Source organism: Psammomys obesus, unplaced genomic scaffold (assembly GCF_907164565.1).
Source record: "Psammomys obesus unplaced genomic scaffold, mPsaObe1.curated_primary_1811, whole genome shotgun sequence".
NCBI lineage: Eukaryota > Metazoa > Chordata > Mammalia > Rodentia > Muridae > Psammomys > Psammomys obesus.
In genome coordinates this window covers 859,527-882,513 of record NW_026596073.1, presented here as the reverse complement: position 1 = coordinate 882,513, position 22,987 = coordinate 859,527, and the positions used below count along the sequence as shown (strand labels likewise).

The 22,987-nt window shown below is 35.2% G+C and overlaps 1 protein-coding gene across 7 annotated transcripts in view; it reads right to left on the bottom strand.

The window, feature by feature from the left end:
- Ppfia2 (PTPRF interacting protein alpha 2) overlaps positions 1-22,987 on the bottom strand; it is a 504,690-nt gene that overhangs the window by 57,290 nt on the left and 424,413 nt on the right. For all 7 annotated transcript variants that reach the window (XM_055625946.1, XM_055625947.1, XM_055625948.1 and 4 more), the window contains 7 exons: positions 21,956-22,047; positions 14,950-15,085; positions 12,367-12,587; positions 8,376-8,613; positions 5,530-5,559; positions 2,761-2,891; positions 1,028-1,182 (listed from right to left, as the gene is read on the bottom strand). In XM_055625946.1, coding sequence (XP_055481921.1) covers positions 1,028-1,182; positions 2,761-2,891; positions 5,530-5,559; positions 8,376-8,613; positions 12,367-12,587; positions 14,950-15,085; positions 21,956-22,047 — 1,003 coding nt within the window. The remainder of the gene's footprint in view (positions 1-1,027; positions 1,183-2,760; positions 2,892-5,529; positions 5,560-8,375; positions 8,614-12,366; positions 12,588-14,949; positions 15,086-21,955; positions 22,048-22,987) is intronic.

The following is a 22,987-nucleotide window of genomic DNA, read 5'->3' as shown; positions in this document are numbered from 1 at the left end:
GGGGACAAGAATAAGGGAAGAAGAGAGAGGGAGGGGGGAACAGAAAGGAGATGAGGGAGGGGGCTACAACTGGGATACAAAGTGACAACATTGTAAATAATAATAATAAATAATAATATTAATAAAATAAGTTATCCTAGACAAACTTCTAATGTTTATTTCTTCCTCCCAATCTTATAGATATTCTTTAGAGTTGCCAGGGAGAAACTGTGATAGCTTTTGCTTGTCCTTCATATTTTGTTCCCTTGCACTATGTTATTTAGTCTTTTGGTGTATTTAGGCTTCATCTCTTTCCTCCAGAAGGTAAATTTTAAATTCACATATTTAAGATTTCGTATTTAAGTACGCTCTAAAATGATAGCACATTACTCTATTTCTTTTGCCCGGTTCATCTGGGTACGTGTGTTTGGTGTCCATACACACTCTTGTAGATGTGTGCACGTGTGTATAGATGTGCATGCATATGTGTGTGTGTGTGCATGTGTTTGTGGGTGTCTTCCCTAATCATCCTCTTTTTAATCTCTTTATTGTCTGTCAGTCAGTGAACCTAAAATTTCCTGATGAAGTTGGGATGGCTGGTCAGGAAGTAAAAAGTTTTTACCTAATTTTGGCCCTACCAGCACTGGAGTTGCACACACTCGCTGTCACACTGACATTTCCATATGCTCTGGGGATCCGGATTCAGGTCCCCATAGCTGAGCATTTGGCATTTTATCAAGTGAGCCATAGGCCTATCTCCCTGGATTGTGGTCTCTGTTCTGAAAAGGGCTAAGACTTTGTCTACTCATCAGTAAAATATGGACGACAATCACAGAAATTGATTCACAACATTAGTGCAACTTCATTATATTAGCTTTAAAACACACCAGCTTTCAGTTAGCTTTAGTCAGCTCCTCTAGTTTTACAAAGCTGACTAAATTGAAAGCTCACTAGGGATGGAAAAGAACTTACGGGTGAGAAATGAAACCCAGGACACTCAGAAGTGACAAATCCAAGCGGTAGCAGAAAATGAAAGTCCCATACTTACGAAGCTGCCCGAGTCGAGCCTTTTCTTTTTTACCAAACAAGCGCCCGATTGAAGACTTGATTCCTTTCTTCTTAGGGGCTTTGTGAAGTGAGTCTTGGCTGCTATTGGCACTGCCAAGCCCAAGGCTTTCTGGCTCAAGAGAGGCAGATAAACTGCTGCAAAACACAAAAGAGGAAAGATGCTCGTTTAGGATGCACTGGCCACAAAGTACACGAGGTCTCTTTCCTTTATAAATGACAAAGGAAGGAGAAAGTAGATTTTGAATTTGATTTTTCCCTTTTTTTCTCATCTTTCTCTAAGTTATTGAACTGTATCTTTTTTGGTTCCATTGGGACTTCAAATTTTCAATAGAAATGAAATATCATTTTGTTCCAAACATCCTTTTCCTCTTATTCCTGTACACTGTCAAATAATCAGCCACCTTTTCCGCAACTGAATAACTGCATGGTTAGTGTCTTTTTGTTGAGCATTTGGCTCCTTATTTTTCTTTTCAGAGTTTTTTTGTTTCTTTCTAACTCATGGCAATCGTTAATTATGAAATTGAAGTGGCTAATTTAATCTTTGTCTTCATGGGTGGCCCTTTTAGCTTTCTTTCTTTCACTATCACACATTTGCGACTTTATTATAAATGCCATCTTATTGGGATCTAAAAGCGCCACATTACAAATGCTCATCACTGTCTTACACATCTATGACAATCAATAAAATAGTATTTTAGTTCCACGGTAAACTGAAATGACTTCCAAATGGTTGGTCAGCTCTCAATTCTGATCAACATGTCTGACATATTTTCGAAACCATTTGTCATGAAGCTACTAATTGGAAGATGTGATGATCGTTAGGTCATTCTGCTTGTGTTCAGAAATGCCTCTGCTACTGAGAACCAGTGAGATGTCCAGTGTGAAAGATGAACTAAATGCTGAGACATTTTCCTGCTGTTGATTATGGAACTCAATTTAAAGTTTTCAGCATTTGGATGGAACATTTTAAAGAATCATATGGCATATAAAATGCTTCCTCAACATTTTAAGAAAAAAATATTTTGCTCAGTGTTTGCTTTAATGCTAAGGATTTCTTATCGGAGGACTTCGATCCAGCACAGTAGCATGTGATATGCAACACATGTGGCCCAAGAATAAATTTTTCAGAACTTAATTTCCCTTACAGTACCCATTTTTAGTCTTGTCCTAGAAATCCTATAATAATCTAGGACGAGTCACAAATCTAAGAAGAAACGTGTTCTCAATATATGAGTGATTCTTATTTGCTTATTGGCTGGTAACAAAACACAAAGATAAATATATTTGCTTGTTCATTTTAAAAGTAAAGTTTGATACATGCTTGGAAATTTTCATGTGTCACAAGAGGTATGGAAAAAGAGAACACAGAAACAGCATGATAGAGAATTATATTTCAAGTGAAGTTATGCACATAATTTTATTTTTAGTGATGTGTCTATATGTATGTCTGTACATGTGTCATGTGCACATGAGTGAAGATGCCTGCAAACAGTAGAGGGTGTTGGACCACTTGGTGATAGAGTTATATGTGTCCAGTCGCTGCCTGAATTCTGTGCTGGAAAGGAGACTCGGGTTATCTGTACTCTTAGTGACTGAGCCATCTCTTGATTCTTGTTTGTCTATAAACTATGTATCAATTTATTTGACAACAGTGAAGGAAGAGAAAGAATTGGGGGAAGAAAGTCTTCAATGTGTTCCCCGCTTGAGTCTTACCTCCGGGCGTCGTTGTGGTAGGAAGAAGGGAGTGTGTGAGTCATTCTAATGGCTCTGGGCGTTGGGGGAGGAGAAGTTTCACATTTAATTGTTGCTTTATCCTCCCGTCCATCTTCTTCCACCACGGCAATCTAAAAACAGAAGCAGAACATTCAATGAGCTAATTACAATTTCAAGTGAAATTGCCTCAAAGGAAGAATCTTTAAGGTAAAAACACTAGAGTAATTCTAACACACACATATATGCCTTACACAGGCAAGTTCTTATTATTAGGGGTCTTATTTTCATAACTATTTACAATTAAAGTTAATATGTCTTGAAACTATCAAGCTAATTACATGAAAAATACGGTTTAAGCCTAAACAAAGCCGTACATCGATAAAAAGTTATTCTTGCTATACTTGGATACACACACTTTTGTTTTCAGTACTGCAAATTGAACCCAGCACCTCTGACAGTAGGCAAGCACGCCACGGAGCAGCGCCGACAGCCCGTGAAGATATGCTCTTTACAGAAGGCCCTAACGCATTTCAGGAAATTCACTGAAGAAAAAGATGTTACGCCTAGTAAGACATCCTTAAGCATGGGAGTAGAAAAGGTAAGGACAAGTTGGCAAAATACGGTTTATCATATAAAGTGGTTTAAGTTAGTCAACATAATGAAACATATATGAAGAATGTTTAAAGTGTGTAGTGGGTTATAAGAAAGATTTTTTTTCCCAGTGAGAAAAAAATTAAAGGTAAGAATATAAATTCTGAAAATTGTTTTATTTCACTACAAGCCATTGGAAAATTTTGAAGATAAGCATAAAATAAGAACCAGAAAAGGCAAGAAGCATGTTAGTAAAGACCTATGTTGTTCAGAAACCTGAATAATTCCAAAAAAATCCTTCATTTTTTTTGAAGAGAGAGAGAGAAAATGGTGATTAAAAAATAAGTTGGCAAAAAAACAAATCAGTGTTATCACTGCATAGTACAACATGCTTCAAGAGATCAAAGTTGTAGAAAAACTGCTACTGCTCTATGACTCTGGAAATGTACCTGGGAGTTTCTTCTGTGGCTGAAGCACACACTAAAAGCTGTACTCGGCAGAAATGTCTTACTTGTTTCTACATTAAACACACTGTTCACAAAAGTTTTTATAAACAATGAAGAACTCTTGCCTTCCAAGAACTTAATGCTATTTTTTTCTAGCATTTTGTCTCCTTGGCTTAGATTAGTCTTACAGTTCAGAGAGACCCCTGCATATACTAAATTCCCTCCAATTTAATTCATGTAGTTGTAATATAGATTTCCTTCAGGAAACAATGTTTTCTGGATTCAGATGTGTTTTAGCATATACTGACTACCAAATCTTCTAAAAAATGAAGATTTATCTATTTTTGTTTCATTTGCATGAGTTTTTTTCTGCATGTATGCATATGTAGATTCCTGCAGAGGCCTAAAGAGGCCGTTGCATGCTCTAGAAATAGAGTTATGGATGTTGATGAGCCACCATGTGGGTGCTGGAAGTCAAATTCCAGTCTTCAGTCAGAGCAGCAGATATTCCCAATGTCTGGACCATCTTCAATTCCCTGACCACCTCACCTGGTGAAAGTCAGACAGCCTGCTGGGCTGAAACTCTGAAATCTTTCCCAGCTGATATCTAGTGCCTGAAAATTTGCTCTTCTCATTTATCTAATAAGATGGAATTTTAATACACAATCAAGATCACTGTCTCTTATATTGTATTCATGTCATATTTAATGTTTTGGTTTTGTCTCATAACCAAGAAAATGTTGGTGTTCCTCTGTCTGTTTGTCTGCCTGCCTCCTGCTCTCTGCGAACGTGTGTGTGTGTGTGTGTGTGTGTGTGTGTGTGTGTGTGTTTGTGGTCTTGGGTGTCAGGGTCAGAGGACTACTTGCATGAAATTTTTTTTTCATTCTTTCCTCCATGTGGGGTCTGGTGCCTTCATATTGGGTAGCATATGTAGTAAATACCTATCCTGCCTGAGTCTTGAGTTATCTAGTTGCCCTCTGCCATCTGGAGATTTTTTTTCTTCCATAGCTAACTAATATGTAGAGATAGTAAATTACTTTGTAAGTAACCTTGTACGAAAACTGATCAGCTCAGAGCCGGTGCTGGGATTCATCCTCTGTAGCAGATGTCTATACTCCTGATGTAATGACAGCCTGCCACACTGCCCAGGGCCAGGTGTTAGACACCCCTGCCCACCTGAACTCATTCTATCAATCCTACAACTTACTTTACCTGGCTTGTTGTCATTTCCCGAAAGAGAACTCAAAATGATTCCTAGCTCTGTTTCTTCTCACTACTACCTCCTGGCTACCCTGGTGCTTTTTCAGGGCACAGAGTTCCTCTTCTTTTGCAACTGGTAACGAACTATTGAATTTTCTTTGATAGGTGTACCAAGATATACTGGTTCATCATCACTGAGTAACAACAAATGCAACATTAAAAGCAATCAGGAGTGACAAAAGTTATAAAAAAGTGAAAACAACCAGTGTTGCTCTAACAGTTTATCTTAAGATGTCTCACTCTGCCACGGGTGGCTTATATAAGTTAATTTTCATAATTCAACCTTCAATTAGAAAAGAGAATTAATACAATTTTAAAGTATTTTTCTTGCAACTATATTTTGAAATTACAACACATAGTTACATCTATAATTATTCCATTCTAATAAAAGAGTTTAAATAACAGTATTTTAAATGCTTTATATAACAAAATGATACCCAACTAATAAACACATAAAAGTTATTTACAGTACCTTTCTCCGATGTTTCCTTAGGTCACTTGGCTGCAACAGGCAGTAATAAAAACAACAAAAAAGGGAACTAATTAATGATTAGCATTTGATGATGTTACAGTTTTTTTCAGTATCTAACAAATTGTTCACTAGATTTCCATATAAGCAGAGCATAATGTATATTATTACACCTGATGACTAAAACTCAGGGTATTGACCATAACTTTGAGCTATATTTTGTTGAGGTGAATTTTGATTAGTTAATTATTATTCTGATTTCACATACTTGTCTACTATTTATATATATTTTAGATATATACTCTCCTAATGATCACAGAGAAAGATGAAATGCCTGAAAAAGGCATTTTTAAAGTTCTTTTTATCTTATGTAGATTTTATCGCTTGCACCTTTTCATGCTATAGAATTTGAATAGGAATAATGTTCCAAACACATATAAATAGTTTTGTTTCAGTTCCCAATGTCAAAATAAAACAAAATAATACATAAACTTTCTATATAAAATAAAATTTTCATGATGGTGAACTAAAACCCTTTGAGAATAAAATAAACTTGGATAACTGCTTTTCCAATGTTGAAAAACATGTATTTCTATACATATGTAAATTAGATAGACTCATAAAGGCATACATATATTTTTATATAAATTAACTTTAAAAAGAAGTATTTTTCCATTATGAACTATACTGCACATTATTTTAAAAAATTACTATTAACATTTAGACATTGTATTGAACTTCTCAATTCAGATAGGAGGGGCAATATACACAGATAGATGAGGGCAGTATGTACTTTCATAGTCAACCCAAGGTCTTCTGACTATAAATACTACATAAAATCCAGGTGAATCTACAACATCATTAAGTTTTCTTCACTTAACTATAGTTGGTTAGATTTTACAGGGTAAATCTGTTTGTAGCTCAATTAGTTTCTGCCAATAAACTGTTTTATTTCAATTGGAATTATATAATTTTAATCTTCATTACAGAAAAAATATTTTACTTCATTTTTACAATGATTTCAATTTATTCAACAAATGTCAAGAACAAAAATTACATCATTTTAGAGTTAAGCAAATTTGAGAAAAACCCAATTTCCCTTTAATAGTCATTTTTTAGCACAGGCAATTTATCCATGCTTTCAAAGCTTTAGTTATATCTTCCATTAGCTGAGAAAGCGTTCTCTTCCTGTATGGTGTATGGGACATTCAATGACCACACGTTGAGGCATGCAATAGTCATTAATATCAGAGCTTTCCTATATTACTTTTTAATTAAAATCTATTCACTTTGTATCCCAGCTGTAACCTCCTCCCTCATCCCTTCCCAATCCCATTCTCTCTCCCTCTTCCTCTCCCATGGCCCTACCCAAATCCACTGATAGGGAAGTTCCTCCTTCCCATCCATCTGAACCTAGCCTATCAGGTCTCATCAGGATTGGTAGCATTATCTTCCTCTGTGACCTGGTAAGGGTACCCTCCACCCCCTAGGGGGAGGTGATCAAAAAAACAGCCACTGAGTTTATGTCACAGACAGCCATGTTCCCCTTAAACTAGGGTACCCACTTGGAGACTGAGATGCCATGGACTACATCTGTGCAAAGGTTCTAGGTTATCTCCATGCATGGTCCTTGGTTGGAGTATCAGTCTCAGAAAACACCCCTGTTTCCAGATATTTTGGTTCTGTTGCTCTTTTTGTGGAGCTCCTGACCCCTTTGGGTCTTTCATCTCCCCCTTCTTTCATAAGATTTCCTGCACTTTGCCCAAAGTTTGGCCTGGGTCTCACCATTTGCTTCGATACCCTGCTGGGTAGAGTCTTTCAGAGGCTCCTGTGGTGGGCTCCTGTCCTGTTCCCTGTTTTCTCCCTCTTCCGATCTCCATCCCATTTGCCTTTCTGAGTGAGAACTGAGCATCCTACCCAGGGTCCTTCTTGCTTAGCATCCTTAGGTGTACAGATTTTAGTGCATTTATCCTATGTTATATGTATAATATCCACGTATAAGTGGGTTTATACCATGTGTGTCTTTTGGCTTCTGGAATACCTCACTCAAGATGATCTTTTCTAGTTTCATTCATTTTTCTGAAAATTTCATGATCATAGCAACTTTATTCATAAGAGCCAGAATCTGGAAACAACCTAGATGTCCCTCAACTGAGGAATGGATACATAAATCGTGGTGCATTTACACAATGGAATAGTACTCAGCAATGAAAATCAAGGAAATCATGAAATATGCAAGCAAATGGATCGAACTAGAAAAAAATCATCCCATATTACTTTTAAAATGCGGCCCTTTAACTTGCTTTCCGTTCTTTAATATCCAATATCTTTAAATAGCTAAATGTAACAACAAAAGAAAAAATCAAAAAGGAACTATGAAAATGCTTATATTAAATATAAAAATAATCAAGGAAGAACTGATGGTATTGGAAGCATTTCTAGAAAGTATATATTACAAAATTATACATTTTTATCTTGCTGTAGTATATATACTATTTTTGTTACTAGCTATGTTTTTAAAGGCACTGGTGTATTTTCTACCTTCTAAAAGATGCTTAATGGCTTCAGTCCCTCATATTTCTAATGTGTATTTACATCCCTGCTTTCCTAGTGAGTTTGAGAAATTTTTGTCACCGTTAAGAGCTACTGTTCATTCAACCAATAAGGTGATTGATTAATGATGATAACTATAACAAATGGCTGTTGTGCCAAACCAATTCATACATTAACTACATGTGTTAATAAGCAATAAAGTGCACAGAAAACCAGATGAGAGGAAATATCCTGTAGTGTTAGCTAAAGGACAAATAATCCTAACAAGTCAAGTTTCTCTTGATACAAAATCATACCAGGGTCATGACTCCCATGCGGTCCATTTCCCTGGCAGGGCTTCTTGGTGTGAGCTTTGGCGTTGAGTGTCCACTTGGGGGAGATGAGCTGGCCAGTGATGAAGCTGTAACAGAGGCAGTGATGGAGGTACCTGGATGAACCCTTGCCAAATTCAGACCTTCCAAGCTTACACTAGCCACTCTATTTTCAATTTCTTCAGCACGCAGTTCTGTAGATTCCTTTTCTTCTTGAATTAGCCTAGAAGAGAGAATTAATTCTTTTCATCATGAGATCTCTCAATGGCAATTTAATTTCTCTTAAAAAATGACTCAGTTAAGTACTGTGAAAATTTTATCTCAATCCAAGCATTTTTATTTTCTGTAGAGATTGGACAGCTTTAAACTTCATAGAATTACCAGTTATGGTTGAGAAAAATCTGTGTTTTTTTCTTTCAAATTATTATGGTGTATATTTAAAACTTCAAGTTCTACATCTTTAGTTGCATAATGGAATTTTCCACTTGAACACCTCTTCTGTATATAATGTGTAATTTAAAACATTATCATTCATACTATGAAATAATTCATAATTAAAACATCTTCTATGTGTTTCATTGGCTCTGAATTTTAAAAATAATGAAGCCAGGCAGGGTAGTGTATGCCTATAATCCCACTTGTTGGAAGAAAAGGGGCGGTAGTTATAATAATACGGTCAAAGCCAACTTGGGTGACATAATAAGTTTAAGAAGAGCCCAGACACTCTCACTCTCTCTCTCTCTTTTTCCCCTCTCTTTCTCTCTCTCTCTCTTCTGCTATACACACCCACCAACACACGTAGTCAAAAACCCAGAATGCAAAAAAATAGAGTATTCAAGCTATTCCATTAAATTATCTTAATTATCTTTCATATATGTTAAGCATTCCACTTTTAAGGAATGTACATGCATGTAAAAGTCTACATACTTCCTAAATATTAGAAAAAAATTATTGGCCTTTCTGATTTACCAAGAATATAAATGTGCTATTAAAATTGTTCATGATTTGATACTAATGGATAGTTTCTCTAGTATTAGGATTTTCTGTGTATTTTATCGCTTATTTATTTTTATTTACCACACAGCTTTTTGTGATAGGTAACATTAATAATATCATTATTAGTTATGGAAAAAAAATAGCCCAAAAAGGTGATAGAAGTTTTTGAAAGCCAGTCAGAATGGAGGAATCTAAATATACATTAGAAATGTGAATGATATAAACAAACTATTAACTATACTTTAACTTACATCACAGATATTTTCTCAGGTAGAAACAAAAATGAAATCATGAAAATTTCAGGTTAAACACCAAGAAGCCAAGAAATTCAATTAAAAAAAAATGAAGTCAAAGCTAAACAGTGAATTCTCAACAGAGGAATATGGAATGCCAGAGAAACACTTAAAAAAATGCTTAATCAACATTCTTAGTCTTCAGAAAAATGCAAATCAAAACAAACCTGAAATTCCACTTTACATCCATCAGAGTGGATAAGATCAGAAACTCAAGTGACAACACATGCTGGAGAGGTTGTGGAGAAAGGGGAACGCTCCTCCATTGCTGGTGGAAATGTATCCTTGTGCAACCACTTTGGAAATCAATCTGGCACTTTCTCAGACAATTAGGAATAGTGCTACCTCAAGATCCAGCTATACCACTCCTAGGCATGTATTTGAAATATGCTCAACTATACAACAAGGACATTTGCTCAACCATGTTTGTAGCAGCTCTATTTGTAAATGGCCAGAATCTGGAAACAACCTAGATGACTGTGAACTGAGGAATCGATATAGAAATTGTGGTACATTCACACAATAAAATACTACCTAGGTAAATGCTTGGAACTAAAACACATTATACCGAATGAGATAACCCATACCCTGAAATATAAGCGCTGCATGTGCCTTCTTATTTGTGTATCTTAGTTTCAAAGCTTCAGATGTGAGGTGTGTGTGTTAGCTTGACAACCCCTGATATAAGAAAAATAAGAAGGGTCCATGAGGGAGAAAGGGAAAGTTGTGGGAGAAAATTACTTGGGTAGATGGGAGGCAGAGCAATACACAGAGAAGAAGGGGTTCAAAAAATAAGACGTAGGATGTTTTAAAAAACATAAGAAATGATTTTTTTATGTTTGCTTAAAATTGTATGTTGGTGTTTGTGTGTTTATAATTTAAAATAAGGTAGGTGACAATGATCCCTCCAAAAGCTATATATTATCTCTAAAAAAAAAATGTGAAAGAGGGTAACTTCCTTTTGACTAACATGTTGGCTTTTGCTGATGCCCTTGATTGCCTTTCAAAACTTGAAGCTTATACCCAACAGCTAAAAACAAGCAAACAAACAAACAAACAGTTTGGACAACCTGCTTTTAGTGAACTGAGCTGGAACTGACCATGAAGCCTCTTCCCTTCTAACTCTCAGAATGAGCTTCCAGGGGAGAAAGAAATCAATAGTTCTACCCAGCTGGAAAACCTCTGGACAACAATTACCAGAAAGACAAAATATGTCATAAGGTGTAACAGTCTTCTGTCTGAACTTCAGACTCTCTCAATAGGAAGGTATTTATGTCTGGTACTATAAACCTATCCCCCAAACCTTGACCTGGTGAGAACCTTAACCTTAGAGGAGAACCTACATTCTACTTCCTAAAGCAGAAGAGTGTCTGCCTACATTCTAAATACTTATCCTTAGACTCACAGATAAGGATAGCTCTTACCCCTCACCAGTGATTCTTAGTTTTGGAGAAGATAGAGGCTGTTAGAGAGCCACAACTACTCCAAATGCAAGGAATACTAAATATTGGTTGTACCGTCCCAACTGATACAGGTACAAAACAACCCCTTCTCAAAAGTAAGGTTCAGGGAGCATCAAGGAAGAAAGGGTGAGAAGAATAAGAGAGCCAGAGTAACAGATTGTCTTATGTTAGATAGTTTCCTCCATAAAGCACAGTGATGTTGCACCAATGAAACCTCAAGCATATGGTTCCTTAAATAAGACCTGAAAGATGACAATACCAATTGATGTATCAAGGAGGTCAGGAGAAATATCCCAATATTACAATCCTAGATGAAGAGATACAGACAACTAATAGTTGCAGAGAGAAGGTGACTCAGATTTCTCCATGGACTGGTTTTTTAACATGTTATCCAATCCCAAGTAATCACCTCTATACAACACACACACACACACACACACACACACACACACACACACAAAGAGAGAGAGAGAGAGAGAGAGAGAGAGAGAGAGAGAGAGAGAGGAGACAGAGACACATGGAGAGAGTAGGCATGAGGGAGGCTGATATTCTGTATATCTAATAAAGCATCAGGGGATGCCAAGACTGATAGTTTGAGAAACATGTTTTAAGGATTAAAATTTTTTTGAATTATTTTTTAAAATTGATTCTCTTAATATCACTTGCAGCCCCTCACTCATGTCATCCTGGTCCCACCCTCCTTCCCTCTTCACCCTCATCTCTTTCCCCTAAACCTAAGAAAGGGGGAGCCCTCCTCCCCTACCAACTGACCCTAGAGTATCATGTCTCATCACGACTGTCTGCATTCTCCTCCTCTGTGTCCTGGCAAGGCCATCCCACCTTTTGTGGAATGAAGTGATCAAAGACCAAGTAACAGAGTCCATGACAGAGACAGTCCCTGCTCCCTTTACTAGGACAACCACATGCAGACTGAGCTGCCTATTGGTTACATCTGAGCCCCTAGGTCCTTTCCCTGCATGCTCGTTGGTTGGTGCATATTTCTCTGATGACCCTCTGGGCCCAAATTTGTTGGCTTTGTTGGCCTTCTTGTGGAACTCCTGTCCCTCTGGTTTCTTCTGTCACCCCCACTTTCTGTAAAACTTCCTGTGCTCTTCTCAAAGTTTGGCTGTGGGTCTCAGCATCTGTTTCCATCCCCTGCTGGGTAGAGTCCTTCAGAGGACTTGAACGAGTTTTCTAAGCTCTTGAAAACATCAGTATTAATACCTTATTTCTTTGTTGATTGCATCCAGTTGTTCTTGAAGCATCATAGCTAGAGTTTGGGCATCAGAATGACCGCTTGGAGAGAGCAGATCCATTGAGCTAAAAATTGTCTCTCTGTCATCATCATCAATATCGGACATTTCAGTGTCACTTTCGAATGGATGGCTGCCTAGTACTCCAATTTGCTGAGTTCTGTTCCATTCATGATCTCCAAGAGATTTAACCTGAATGATAAGTCAACAACTGAGATAATCATATTAAAAAAATAACTAATCTGAAAACTGACAACTACAACATCAGAATATGTATGCATTCCTTCATAACTGCCAGTCAAATGCAGACTGCATAGCAATATTTTAATTTAATGGTTCAATAAAATAGTTCCTGACACCTTATGAGATGGCAAGTATTAATTGTTTACTTACATTAATGTTTCAGCAGGAACAGATTTCATAAATTTACATATAATTTATATTCAACCAGCTTTCAAGGTGGCAATCATTTTTAAGCTTTTAAACTTGCAACACCTTTTTTCCCCCCAGATTTCTAAATATAACTCAAGCATTTTCATTTCTTATACTAATTAGACACACCTACACTTTTCTTATGAAAAGATGAGCACATGAATATTACCAGGTAGTATACTGAATTATAATTGTCTTCTCAAAATTCACTTAAAAGGTCTGAACATAATATTACTTCCATTATTGAAAATCAACATAATTTTATGTCTGTTGTCATGTTCATTTTTACCCTGACCACTAAACTTTTAACACAAACATGGTAATTTTAATGGTTGATGTTTTTATCTTAACAAGGTATTTTTTTATTTGAGAGTTTTGAGTAATCAACAGATCAATTATTTTGCCAACCATGACCCCAAATAGACAGGCCTTAGAATTTTATTCTCTTAGTATAATTAATTTCACTATTTTGGTCATTCAAATTGCATTATATGAAGATAAAATCGCATTTTGAGGTATATTGAATTAATGGCTACAGACCCGAAGTAACATTTGTGTTACCAGTTATTTTAATACCAAAGAAAACAAATTTATTTCTTTACAAGTAAGAAGAAAAGAACTGAGACTCTTATCTTTTATGTCCATTTATATTTCCATGTTTTTCATAAATATTTGATGCTACTGTGATGTTTTAATTTACAAGTGATCTATTTACTGATAATTATCAACCAAAAATATGAAGTGACTATTAAGAAAAAAACAGAATTTTGAATAAAAAAATTATTGTATGGGGATAGAGAGATGGCTCAGCAATTAAAGGCTAGGCTCACAGACAAAAATGAACAAAATATACTTAGGGTAAAGAGGAGGTTTTTTACCTTTTATACAGCTGCATTGATTATACAAAAATATGACTTAAAAGTTTGTTACGTCCACTGAATCTCTAAAATAAGTTTGCCTAAAGAAGACCTGCACAGTGACAGTCCCAGGTGACATGCCATCTTGGATAGGGGAGATCCACAAGACCCTCATGAGCTCATGAAATAATGGCTACTGAGAGAGAACCAGTCTTCTCTTCGGACAAGTCTTTTGATGATTTACCCAATCCCAGGAGATCAGCCCTAAATATACATATACCTCAGCAAGTTATAGCTATAAATGTGCGTGTATATAGATATGTCAGTTAGGGTGCCATGAGCTTCTGAAGGCGTGAGAGTGGTCAAGGAGGAGTTGAGGAGAAGAAAGGAGTAAGAAAAATGATACATGTACAGTACACATATCTGAAATTGTCTACAGAATTATAAATTATTTCACACTGATTTAATCTTCAGTGGCCTGTATGTTCCATATATGTCCTATAAAGAGGGTGACCTATCTGAAGACTAGCGATCCCGGGTCTCTTATAATAATGCAATAATGGAATCAACAGGCTGCTTTGTATACACACATACACATATGTAGTCATAATAATTAATGAAGAGATCATGAATTTGAGACAGAAGGGAACACAGGAGGGGTTGGATGAGAGAGAGGCAGTGGTGGGTGTGATGGGAACACAGTATGCATGCACACCATTTAAAAACTAGATGAAAACAGATTACAGATTAAAAGGCAGAGTAGCAGTTTATCGTGAACAGGACTTCACAGTCCTGTGGCACCATTAAAAGGTGTTTTTAAAATAGTAAATATTAGTAAAACATTTTATTAATTTTAGATAAAAATATAGATGCCAGCAATATTTCATATCCAAGCATACCTAATATCTATTTTCTTGGCAATATAATTTTTAAGACATGGAATCTGTCATTATCTACATCTAGCCCCAATTTTGAATTGGTCATTGTGCTGGCTCTGTAATGTGGAACGATTAATCTTTTGGTGCTTAAATCTTAAAATTTGTATAAAAATTTCACACATCTAATAATGGCAGATAAATAAATAAATACACAGGAAAGCTCTGGTACATGTTAGATGCCTTAGCTAATTTTAAAATATGTCATTTTCTATCTTCAAAACTAACATATTTAATGCCTGTGTTTGAGATTCTCTTCTAGTAGAAATTCTCTCTAGAAAAATAGCATATATTTAGCTAAAATAACTAATGCTCAAAGAAAACAATTACCTTTGGCTCATCTCTTCTCACACCCATACGGCCTCTCCTTGGTCGTCGTATCACTTTAGTGGTTCTGTAATCAGACTGGCTGTCCACAAGGGACCCGACTGAATACCTCAACTCAGCCGAGGTGTCTAGATGTGTTCTGGAAAACAAACAACCAAAAATATCAAGTCTCGCAAATTAAACTTACAGCTAAATGCTTCTAAAATATGAACAAGGCAGATTCTCTCAAGCAAGTACACTTCAAGAGAGAAGAGTTTTATTCTTGTTATGCTTTTGGACATGTGTTTCAGATGGTGCAGTAAAATTTCATTCCTGTGGGTAAAGTTCATGTTCTCATTTTCTGCTAACTTATAACCTTGTTATTTCTAATTTATTTATTATTTTTTATTTATTTATTTGCTTATTTATTTATTTTACAATTTATTCACTTTGTATCCCGGCTGTGGCACCCTCTCTCATCTTCCCCCAACCCCATCCTCCTTTCCTCTTCTCCCCTTATGCCCCTCCCCTAGTCCACTGCTAGGGGAGGACCTCCTCCCCTTCTATCTGACCCTAGCCTATCAGGTCTCATCAGAATTGGTCACAGAGGAAGATGCTTCATTCAGTTCTTATTATTTTCAGTGTGCTACTGCGATGGAGCATGCTAACATTAATAGTCAAATTCCATTTATTTCAACTGTAGACATCATGTATGGTTTTACAATTTATTGCAATGTTTTTAATGCTTCATGTTGTACTTGTGGAAAATGTACCATTCAGAACTTTTACGTTATATAAATTATACAGAAATTCATTAACATTTTTAGAACCTACAATGTTTGGTTGTCCATCTTAGAAAAACACTAAAATGCTTGCTTCACAGTGAACAATCTTATTTTAGTAATTAGCTAGGATTTTAGTTTGGAGTAAATCATTATTACAAGATGAAGACAAATCCTGGTAATCACACTCGATGCTGCAATTTGCCTAGAGATGAAATAGGTCTAAAATTACCATTGAAAAATATCACCACACCATCCTCAACAAACACTGTAATAAGGTACACTGCAATTGCAACATAAGAGTCAGCACACTGTCTGTATATAGATTTAAAGCAAATTCGACTTATCCCTGTAATCATGATGATGATAACAAAAGTGATTTGGTGCTGTCACAAAAAATGAAATCACAGATCATCGTTAGGAGGTGTTTTCTCTTCAACCTGAGGTCTGGCTGAGGTGGCACCCTTTCCATTAGCCCACTTTGATATTAGAGATAAGCATTATATATATTTGTCAAGATTTATAAAGTTTGGATGAGCTACAGCAGTTTGCAGTAGTAAGAGGTGATGATGTAACTTACTGAAGACCTAGTTTTACCAGATGCTAAATTAGATTAAATGAAATAAGGAATCATTCTTCAAACAGAGGACGCATATTGTTATGACAATGAACACGGTATGAATGTCAACCTGTCAGGTATTGAATGAGTCATACATAAAAGGAAACTAACCAAGCCATACTCAGAATTGACATAACTCTTGGTCTTCAGTCCCTTGGGTAAACGTTTGCATTTTATGAACATACAGATTAAACTTTAGTCACCATTATTTTCTCAGAAAGATATACCTTTTACACAGTGACCACTCTATCAGTTCTAGTGAGCCAATGAGTGAAAGGATAGAATAATGATCCACAAACTACCTACACCAACAGAGCCACGGTCCGTATCACCAATGGTTACTTTGGCCATCACAGTGGAGTTTCTAACACTACAGCTTTGTTGATTTGTTTTGTTTTGTTTTCTCTGGATTTTATCATTTTAAAAATTACGAAACGAGGAAAATTTCACACATCAGCGTTATGCTTATAACACCTTGATGTCCCCTTGAAGTCATTATAATTTAGGACTTCTTAGCGCTCAGATTCATGTTAACTACTTGCTCCTTCCTGCCCTTCCCCATCAAGCTTGACTGAATAGCATTCAATTCCTTCCATAGCTCACACTTTATTTCATATCTGCGCCTTTGAACACACTGTTTCTGCCAGAACAGTTTCTTAACACTTTTCTATATCTAGCATTGAGTTTCAGCTTTAATGTCCAATTGCCAAATACTATTCTATTTTTTTTCTTATTTCATCTTTGCAAGAGTCCACAAAGTAGCATCCCACGGTTTCCTTTCAGCAACATGTTTTAACACAACTGAAACCCTAGTGCATCCCTGTTTGACAAATAAAACATGGCAAATAGATCCCTGGAGCCAACACCAGTCTAGAAGAGGCATTGCACAAACTTCATATAAAAAATTTTGCTTGCCTCTCGACTTTTTGTCACATTTTTTAGCTTGATCTCTAACAAAAAAAAAAAAAAACAGAGGCAGTATCTCTACTCTATTTAAATTTTCAAACCATTTTCTACATAATTTATGAAAGAGTTTTCGGAAGTCTAAATAAGTTTGAAAAAAAGTCTTTCATTCCTTTAAACAATGATTTGTATGGATTTTCAATGTAACTGTATTACCAAATTTGATAAATGCTTACCTGTGATATGACTGTGCAATAATTATCCTTTTCTAAGAAAATTCACTTAAGAAGTTAGTATGATGACCTGGATATATTAATTATATATATGAAAAATATATTGTGAAAATCCAAATATGAAAAATTATTTCCCGTACTAAATGGCAAACATGTCAATCTGAAGTCTAGGAATATGGATTCTCTAATACATGGTCTTGTAACCACCTCTTACTTCCTTGAATAACTGATTTTTATGGGATCAACAATCTTTTCTGTAGATGAAGGCCATGATTTCAGGCTATCAGGAAACCTCACTATAGCAATGGAACATTTTATATTTTTAAAACCCTATTTATGAGACATAATTCAAAAGAAATATGGACACAGCATTTGGACATATTAGAACATAATTGATGTGTTGATAAGACTTTGATTTCTTTATGCATTGACTCCATGATAGTTCAGCAGCTATTCTCTTTATTGTCATCGTCATCATCGTCTTTCTCTCACATTCTGTGGACACATATCAATAATTTAGTCATATAAATGATTTTGGAGTTTTCTTTGTGGACACAGAACTGTACTGTATTTCACACACTAAAATAAATTTAAAAACACTCCACTATTGAATATTTTGTTAATTTATAGTTCTTTTGGAAAGAGTAGACAACTCTTCAGTAACATTATAATATTTATTTTATTATTCAATGATAATATTATTGAATGTAAAATAATCTACATGTATGTATTTGCCAGGTTTACATGCATGGTACCAATGAAAGTCAAATGAGGAAGTCTGATCCCCTTAAACTCAAGTAACATATGGTTTAAGGAAACCCATGGTTTCCAGATGAATCTTTATCTCTGCAGAAGCAACAAATGTTCTTAAACCACTGAACTCTCTCTCCAATTTACCCCCTCGAAACCTTTAGTTTATATTTGATTTCGTCATTGAAAAATGAATATTTAGGTAAACCTTCATTTTTACCAAGAGTAAACCATAGGCCATGAAGAATGTGTGATGCTGTGAAAAGTTATTAACAAAGTAGGCATACATTTTTGTTCTTGTGAAGATAATATTCTTAATAATAAAAGGATGGAATTATAAAAAGCAATGATTGTCAAAGTTTCAAATGTTCTCACTCAGTGTTTTCTATAAAATATGTACTTGAATTAATTTCACTGCTTCTTATCAAACAGAAGGAAAAACTAAATTACACATATATTATTGTCAAATGTATCTATTTATCATCCTACATATTCATCTACCTAATAACTAATCATTTCATGTCTTCTTTTTTTTAATAATGGTAAGAAGAATAGATGAACATGGTTAAACTCAAGTGAATGCTTCTTGTTTTTCATAAATAATTCCAGTTTTCATAATAGTTTTCAATTGATACAAACAGGAAGATGTTTGTTCAATCATTTTTAAGAATCTGTCATGTTTTTGTGTTGGGTCATTAGGAAAAAAAAACAGATCTGTCAATCAATGGAATAAAATTGAAAGCCCAGACAAGAATCCACACACGTATGTACACCTGATTTTTGATAAAGAGGGCAAAAATGCAGACGGGAAATAAAAAGACAATATGTAAAAACAAAGGGTGTTGGTTAAACTGGATGGACACCTGTACAATAATCTAAATAGATATATACTTATTACCCTTCACAAAACTCAACTCCAAATGGATCAAAGACCTAAAGACAAAACCAGATTCACTAAATCTGATAAAGCAGAAAGTAAGAGATAGCCTTCAACTCACTGGCACAAGAAATGCATTCTGAACAGAACACCATTAGCTCAGGCACTAAGATCAACAATTAATAAGTTGGGCCCATGTAAGTGAGAAGCTTCTCCACAGCAAAGGATACAGTCATTCAAAGAAGCAGGCTACAAAATTGGAAAATATTTTTTTTTTTACCAAGTACAAATTTCAGAGAGGGTTAATATACAAAACATACAAATAAATAAAAAAAAAACCGTAGATATCAAGAAAACAAACAACCCGATTAAAAATGAAGTATATATGTAAACAGAAACTCAATGACTAAGAAATACTTAAAATAAATGTTCAACATCATTAGCCATCAGGGGAATGCAAATCAAAATTTCATTGAGATTTTATCTTATACTCTTCAGTGTGGCTAGGATTGATTTTAATAAAGGAACTGCTCATACTGACAATGCTGTGGACTAAGAACACTTAATCACTGCTAGTGGGTGTACAAACTTGTACAACCACTACGGAAATCAGGGCCTCGTTTCCTCAGAAAGCTGGAAATTGATCTACCCCAACATTCAGCAATTATTTTCTAGGGATAGACCCAAAGGCACTTCATCCTATCACAGTTACAATTACTCAAACATATTCATTGCTGCTCTATTCATGATAATCAGACACTGAAAACAGTTCAGTTTCCCTTTAACAGATGAATGGATAAAGAAAATGTGATATATTTGCATAATGCAACATTACTAAGCAGTTAAAATAATGAAATTACTAAATTCTCAGGAAAAGTGGTGGAACTAGAAAAATATTATCCTGAGTCAGTTATCCCAGACCCAGGAAGTCAAATATGGTATGTATTCACTTAATTTTAACATTAGCTTTAAGGCCAAGGTAACCACTAATATCCATGCACCACAGAGGATGGGTATATATTAAGGGAATAGGGAGGGGATAGAATAGGTAGTTATGAATAGATGGGAAGGAGGTACTGGATCAAGTGAGGAAGACAAGTGTAGATGAAAATGAGGGAGGAAATATAGCGAGAGACAGATAAAATAAGAGCCACATGAGGGATGGTATGGAAACCTAATACAGTAAAAGCTTCATATTATATTTGAAGGCTATATAAATGAAATTGCCAAATAATGTGGAGACAGAACCCCAATATACATTTTGTCACCAAATGAAGTTTTCAGTATTTGGTTTGGGCTACATTTCATTGAGTTGGTGGCCAATATCTTCCTATGAGAACCCATGAACAACCCAGGCTGTTGCCAAGACTGTAGATAAATTGCTTTCCACAAGTTTACAGCAAGTCCCTATTGCTGAAGACAATGCCTACACAATTCATTAAATATGGAGAAGTTGAACTGGTGCCTACCTAGAACCTGTATCCACGGATGCTAGCATCTTTGATATAGGAAGGTACTCTGCACATTACCAAAGAAAAAAAATGTACCACCAACCCAGCTTTAAAAAACAAACAAACAAACAAACAAACAAACAAAAAAACCCTTCGATCTACAATGGAAGAGTAGCCAGTGTTCTTAACTGCTGAGCCATCTCTCCAGGGGAAACCAGCACCCGCAAGCACGAAATGCTAGGGAAATGGCAGAACAAAGCTTGTGGGGATAACCAACCAATATCTGATTTGATTTAAGCCCACTTCATGATTTGGAACTCATACCTGATGCTGCTTGGCTGATAAAATATCAGAGACTGGATAGCACATGGGCCTAGGGTAAAACCAAAAACTACTGTTCTACAGAAAGAAATAGCAATAAAATGACTTTAATGACATTCTGCTATAGTCATAGACCAGTTCATTGATCAGCCATAATAAGAGAATCTTCTTTCTACAGCAGATGGCAATTAATAGAGACTACAGCCTGACTATATTCAGTGTGAGAATTTCAAGGTTTTCTCCCTAAATGGGATGTATCCATCAAGTCCCTCCCCTAATGACTCAGGGAATCCTATGGGAAAGGAGGTAGAAAGGGTATACTAAGCATAGACTACTGAATACGCTAAGAAAACAAAATTCTGTAACACCAACAGGATCAATACATACAGAAACTCAGAGAGACTGAGGTTTGTACTGGTCCTTACTGTTTATATTATGGCTTCCAGTTTAATGTTTTTATGGGATTCCTGAGTGTGTGAGCAAGTGGTTGCTCTGAACATCTCCATATATTTCTTGTGCTGTTTCATGTGCATCTTTCATTTTGTTTGTTTTCTTCTGTCCTGATGTGTTAGTTTTTGTTTCGTCTTATTTTATTATATACATTTGTCTCTTAGAAGCCTTTTTGTTTTCTAATTAGAGAAAGGGGATGGATCCAGATGGGGGAGAAGTGCAGAGGAAATGATGGCATAAATGGAGAGGGACTAAATCATAATCAGCATTTTTATGTGGCAAAAATAAATTTTCAATATAAGATAAAAGATAATTTTATAAAAACTAAAAGCTAATGTTTCCTCTTGAAGTACAATGCATTTTATATGTCCTCTCATTTTTCATTTAAGAATTACTTCTGCATTTATAACTTAGACACGGTACACAAAAAATTTTCAGTTATATTTTGAATGCAATATCTTCAGAGGATTTCTAAATTAGTAAGTTATCGTTGAATTCAGAATCTAATATTATATATTAAATTATTACAATGTCTACTGAGAAATATGAGATGTTTATTTTGTGTGAGGAAGCATTAAAATATAAGAAAATGTACATTTTTCTTTGCTTAACCATAAAGTAAACAACATTTAACTTACTGTTACCTTGATATGGTGGGTTCAATTAGAGAGCCAGTTCTCATTTTCATTTGGTCAAGTTCAGATCTTAACTTCTCAATTTCTTCTGCTAGTCTTTCCTAAAAATTAAAAGGTAGTTACTCAGATGATGGTCATATCCAATGTATCAGCAATAAATTATAAATAAACACTTATAAATATTTAAAAAGGAAAATATAAAAATGTATTGAAGAATACTACATATAATCAGAAAATATACTTGTGTTTACTTTTCAAAATAAATATGCCATCAACAGAAGTCAACAATAACACCTCTATTCCTTTGTGTTTATTAATCCTAAATATTGGCAAATTTTATGAGATTATTAAGATCATGAATATTTACAGATATTTCATATCAAATGCAAAAGTGAATGTGATGGCAACTCTTTTCATTTTCAACTTGACTACAACTAGAATTAACTAAAGTCCAAGTTCTTTTTTCATCTGTGAAATAATTTTTTAATTAATTAATTTGAAGTGAGGAGACCCACTTTCATTCCAGAACTTTTGAGGGTGGAAGATACTTAATCCTGAACTTTTGAGGCAGAAGGTACAGCTTCAATCCAGGCCACCTCTTTTTCTGTCAGCCTACATGAAAGACATGTAAGAAGGAAGCTAGCTCTTTGCAGGCTTTCTCTTGCAAATTCACTTTTTTTCTCTGTCATTAGAGCCTACTTCTTCAGGATTCCAGTGTGTAGTGAAGACTAGCTGAGACTTTCAGCCTTGTGAACTGAATTACTTTATTTTTGGACCTTCTATTTATACGCAGCCATTTTGTTGTATCATATATTGTAAGCCATTCCAATAAATCCTCTAGCTACATACATGTGTGTGAGTGTTCATGTGTATATATATATATACAAACTTTGTATATATATATATATATATATATATATATATATACAAATACATATATTTCAAAGGAACCCAATATTCCAGTGAATAATGAATAGATAAAGCATATTTATGATTGAAAGACTCAGCATGAAGGAAAGGCTATCAATAACCTAATTGCAA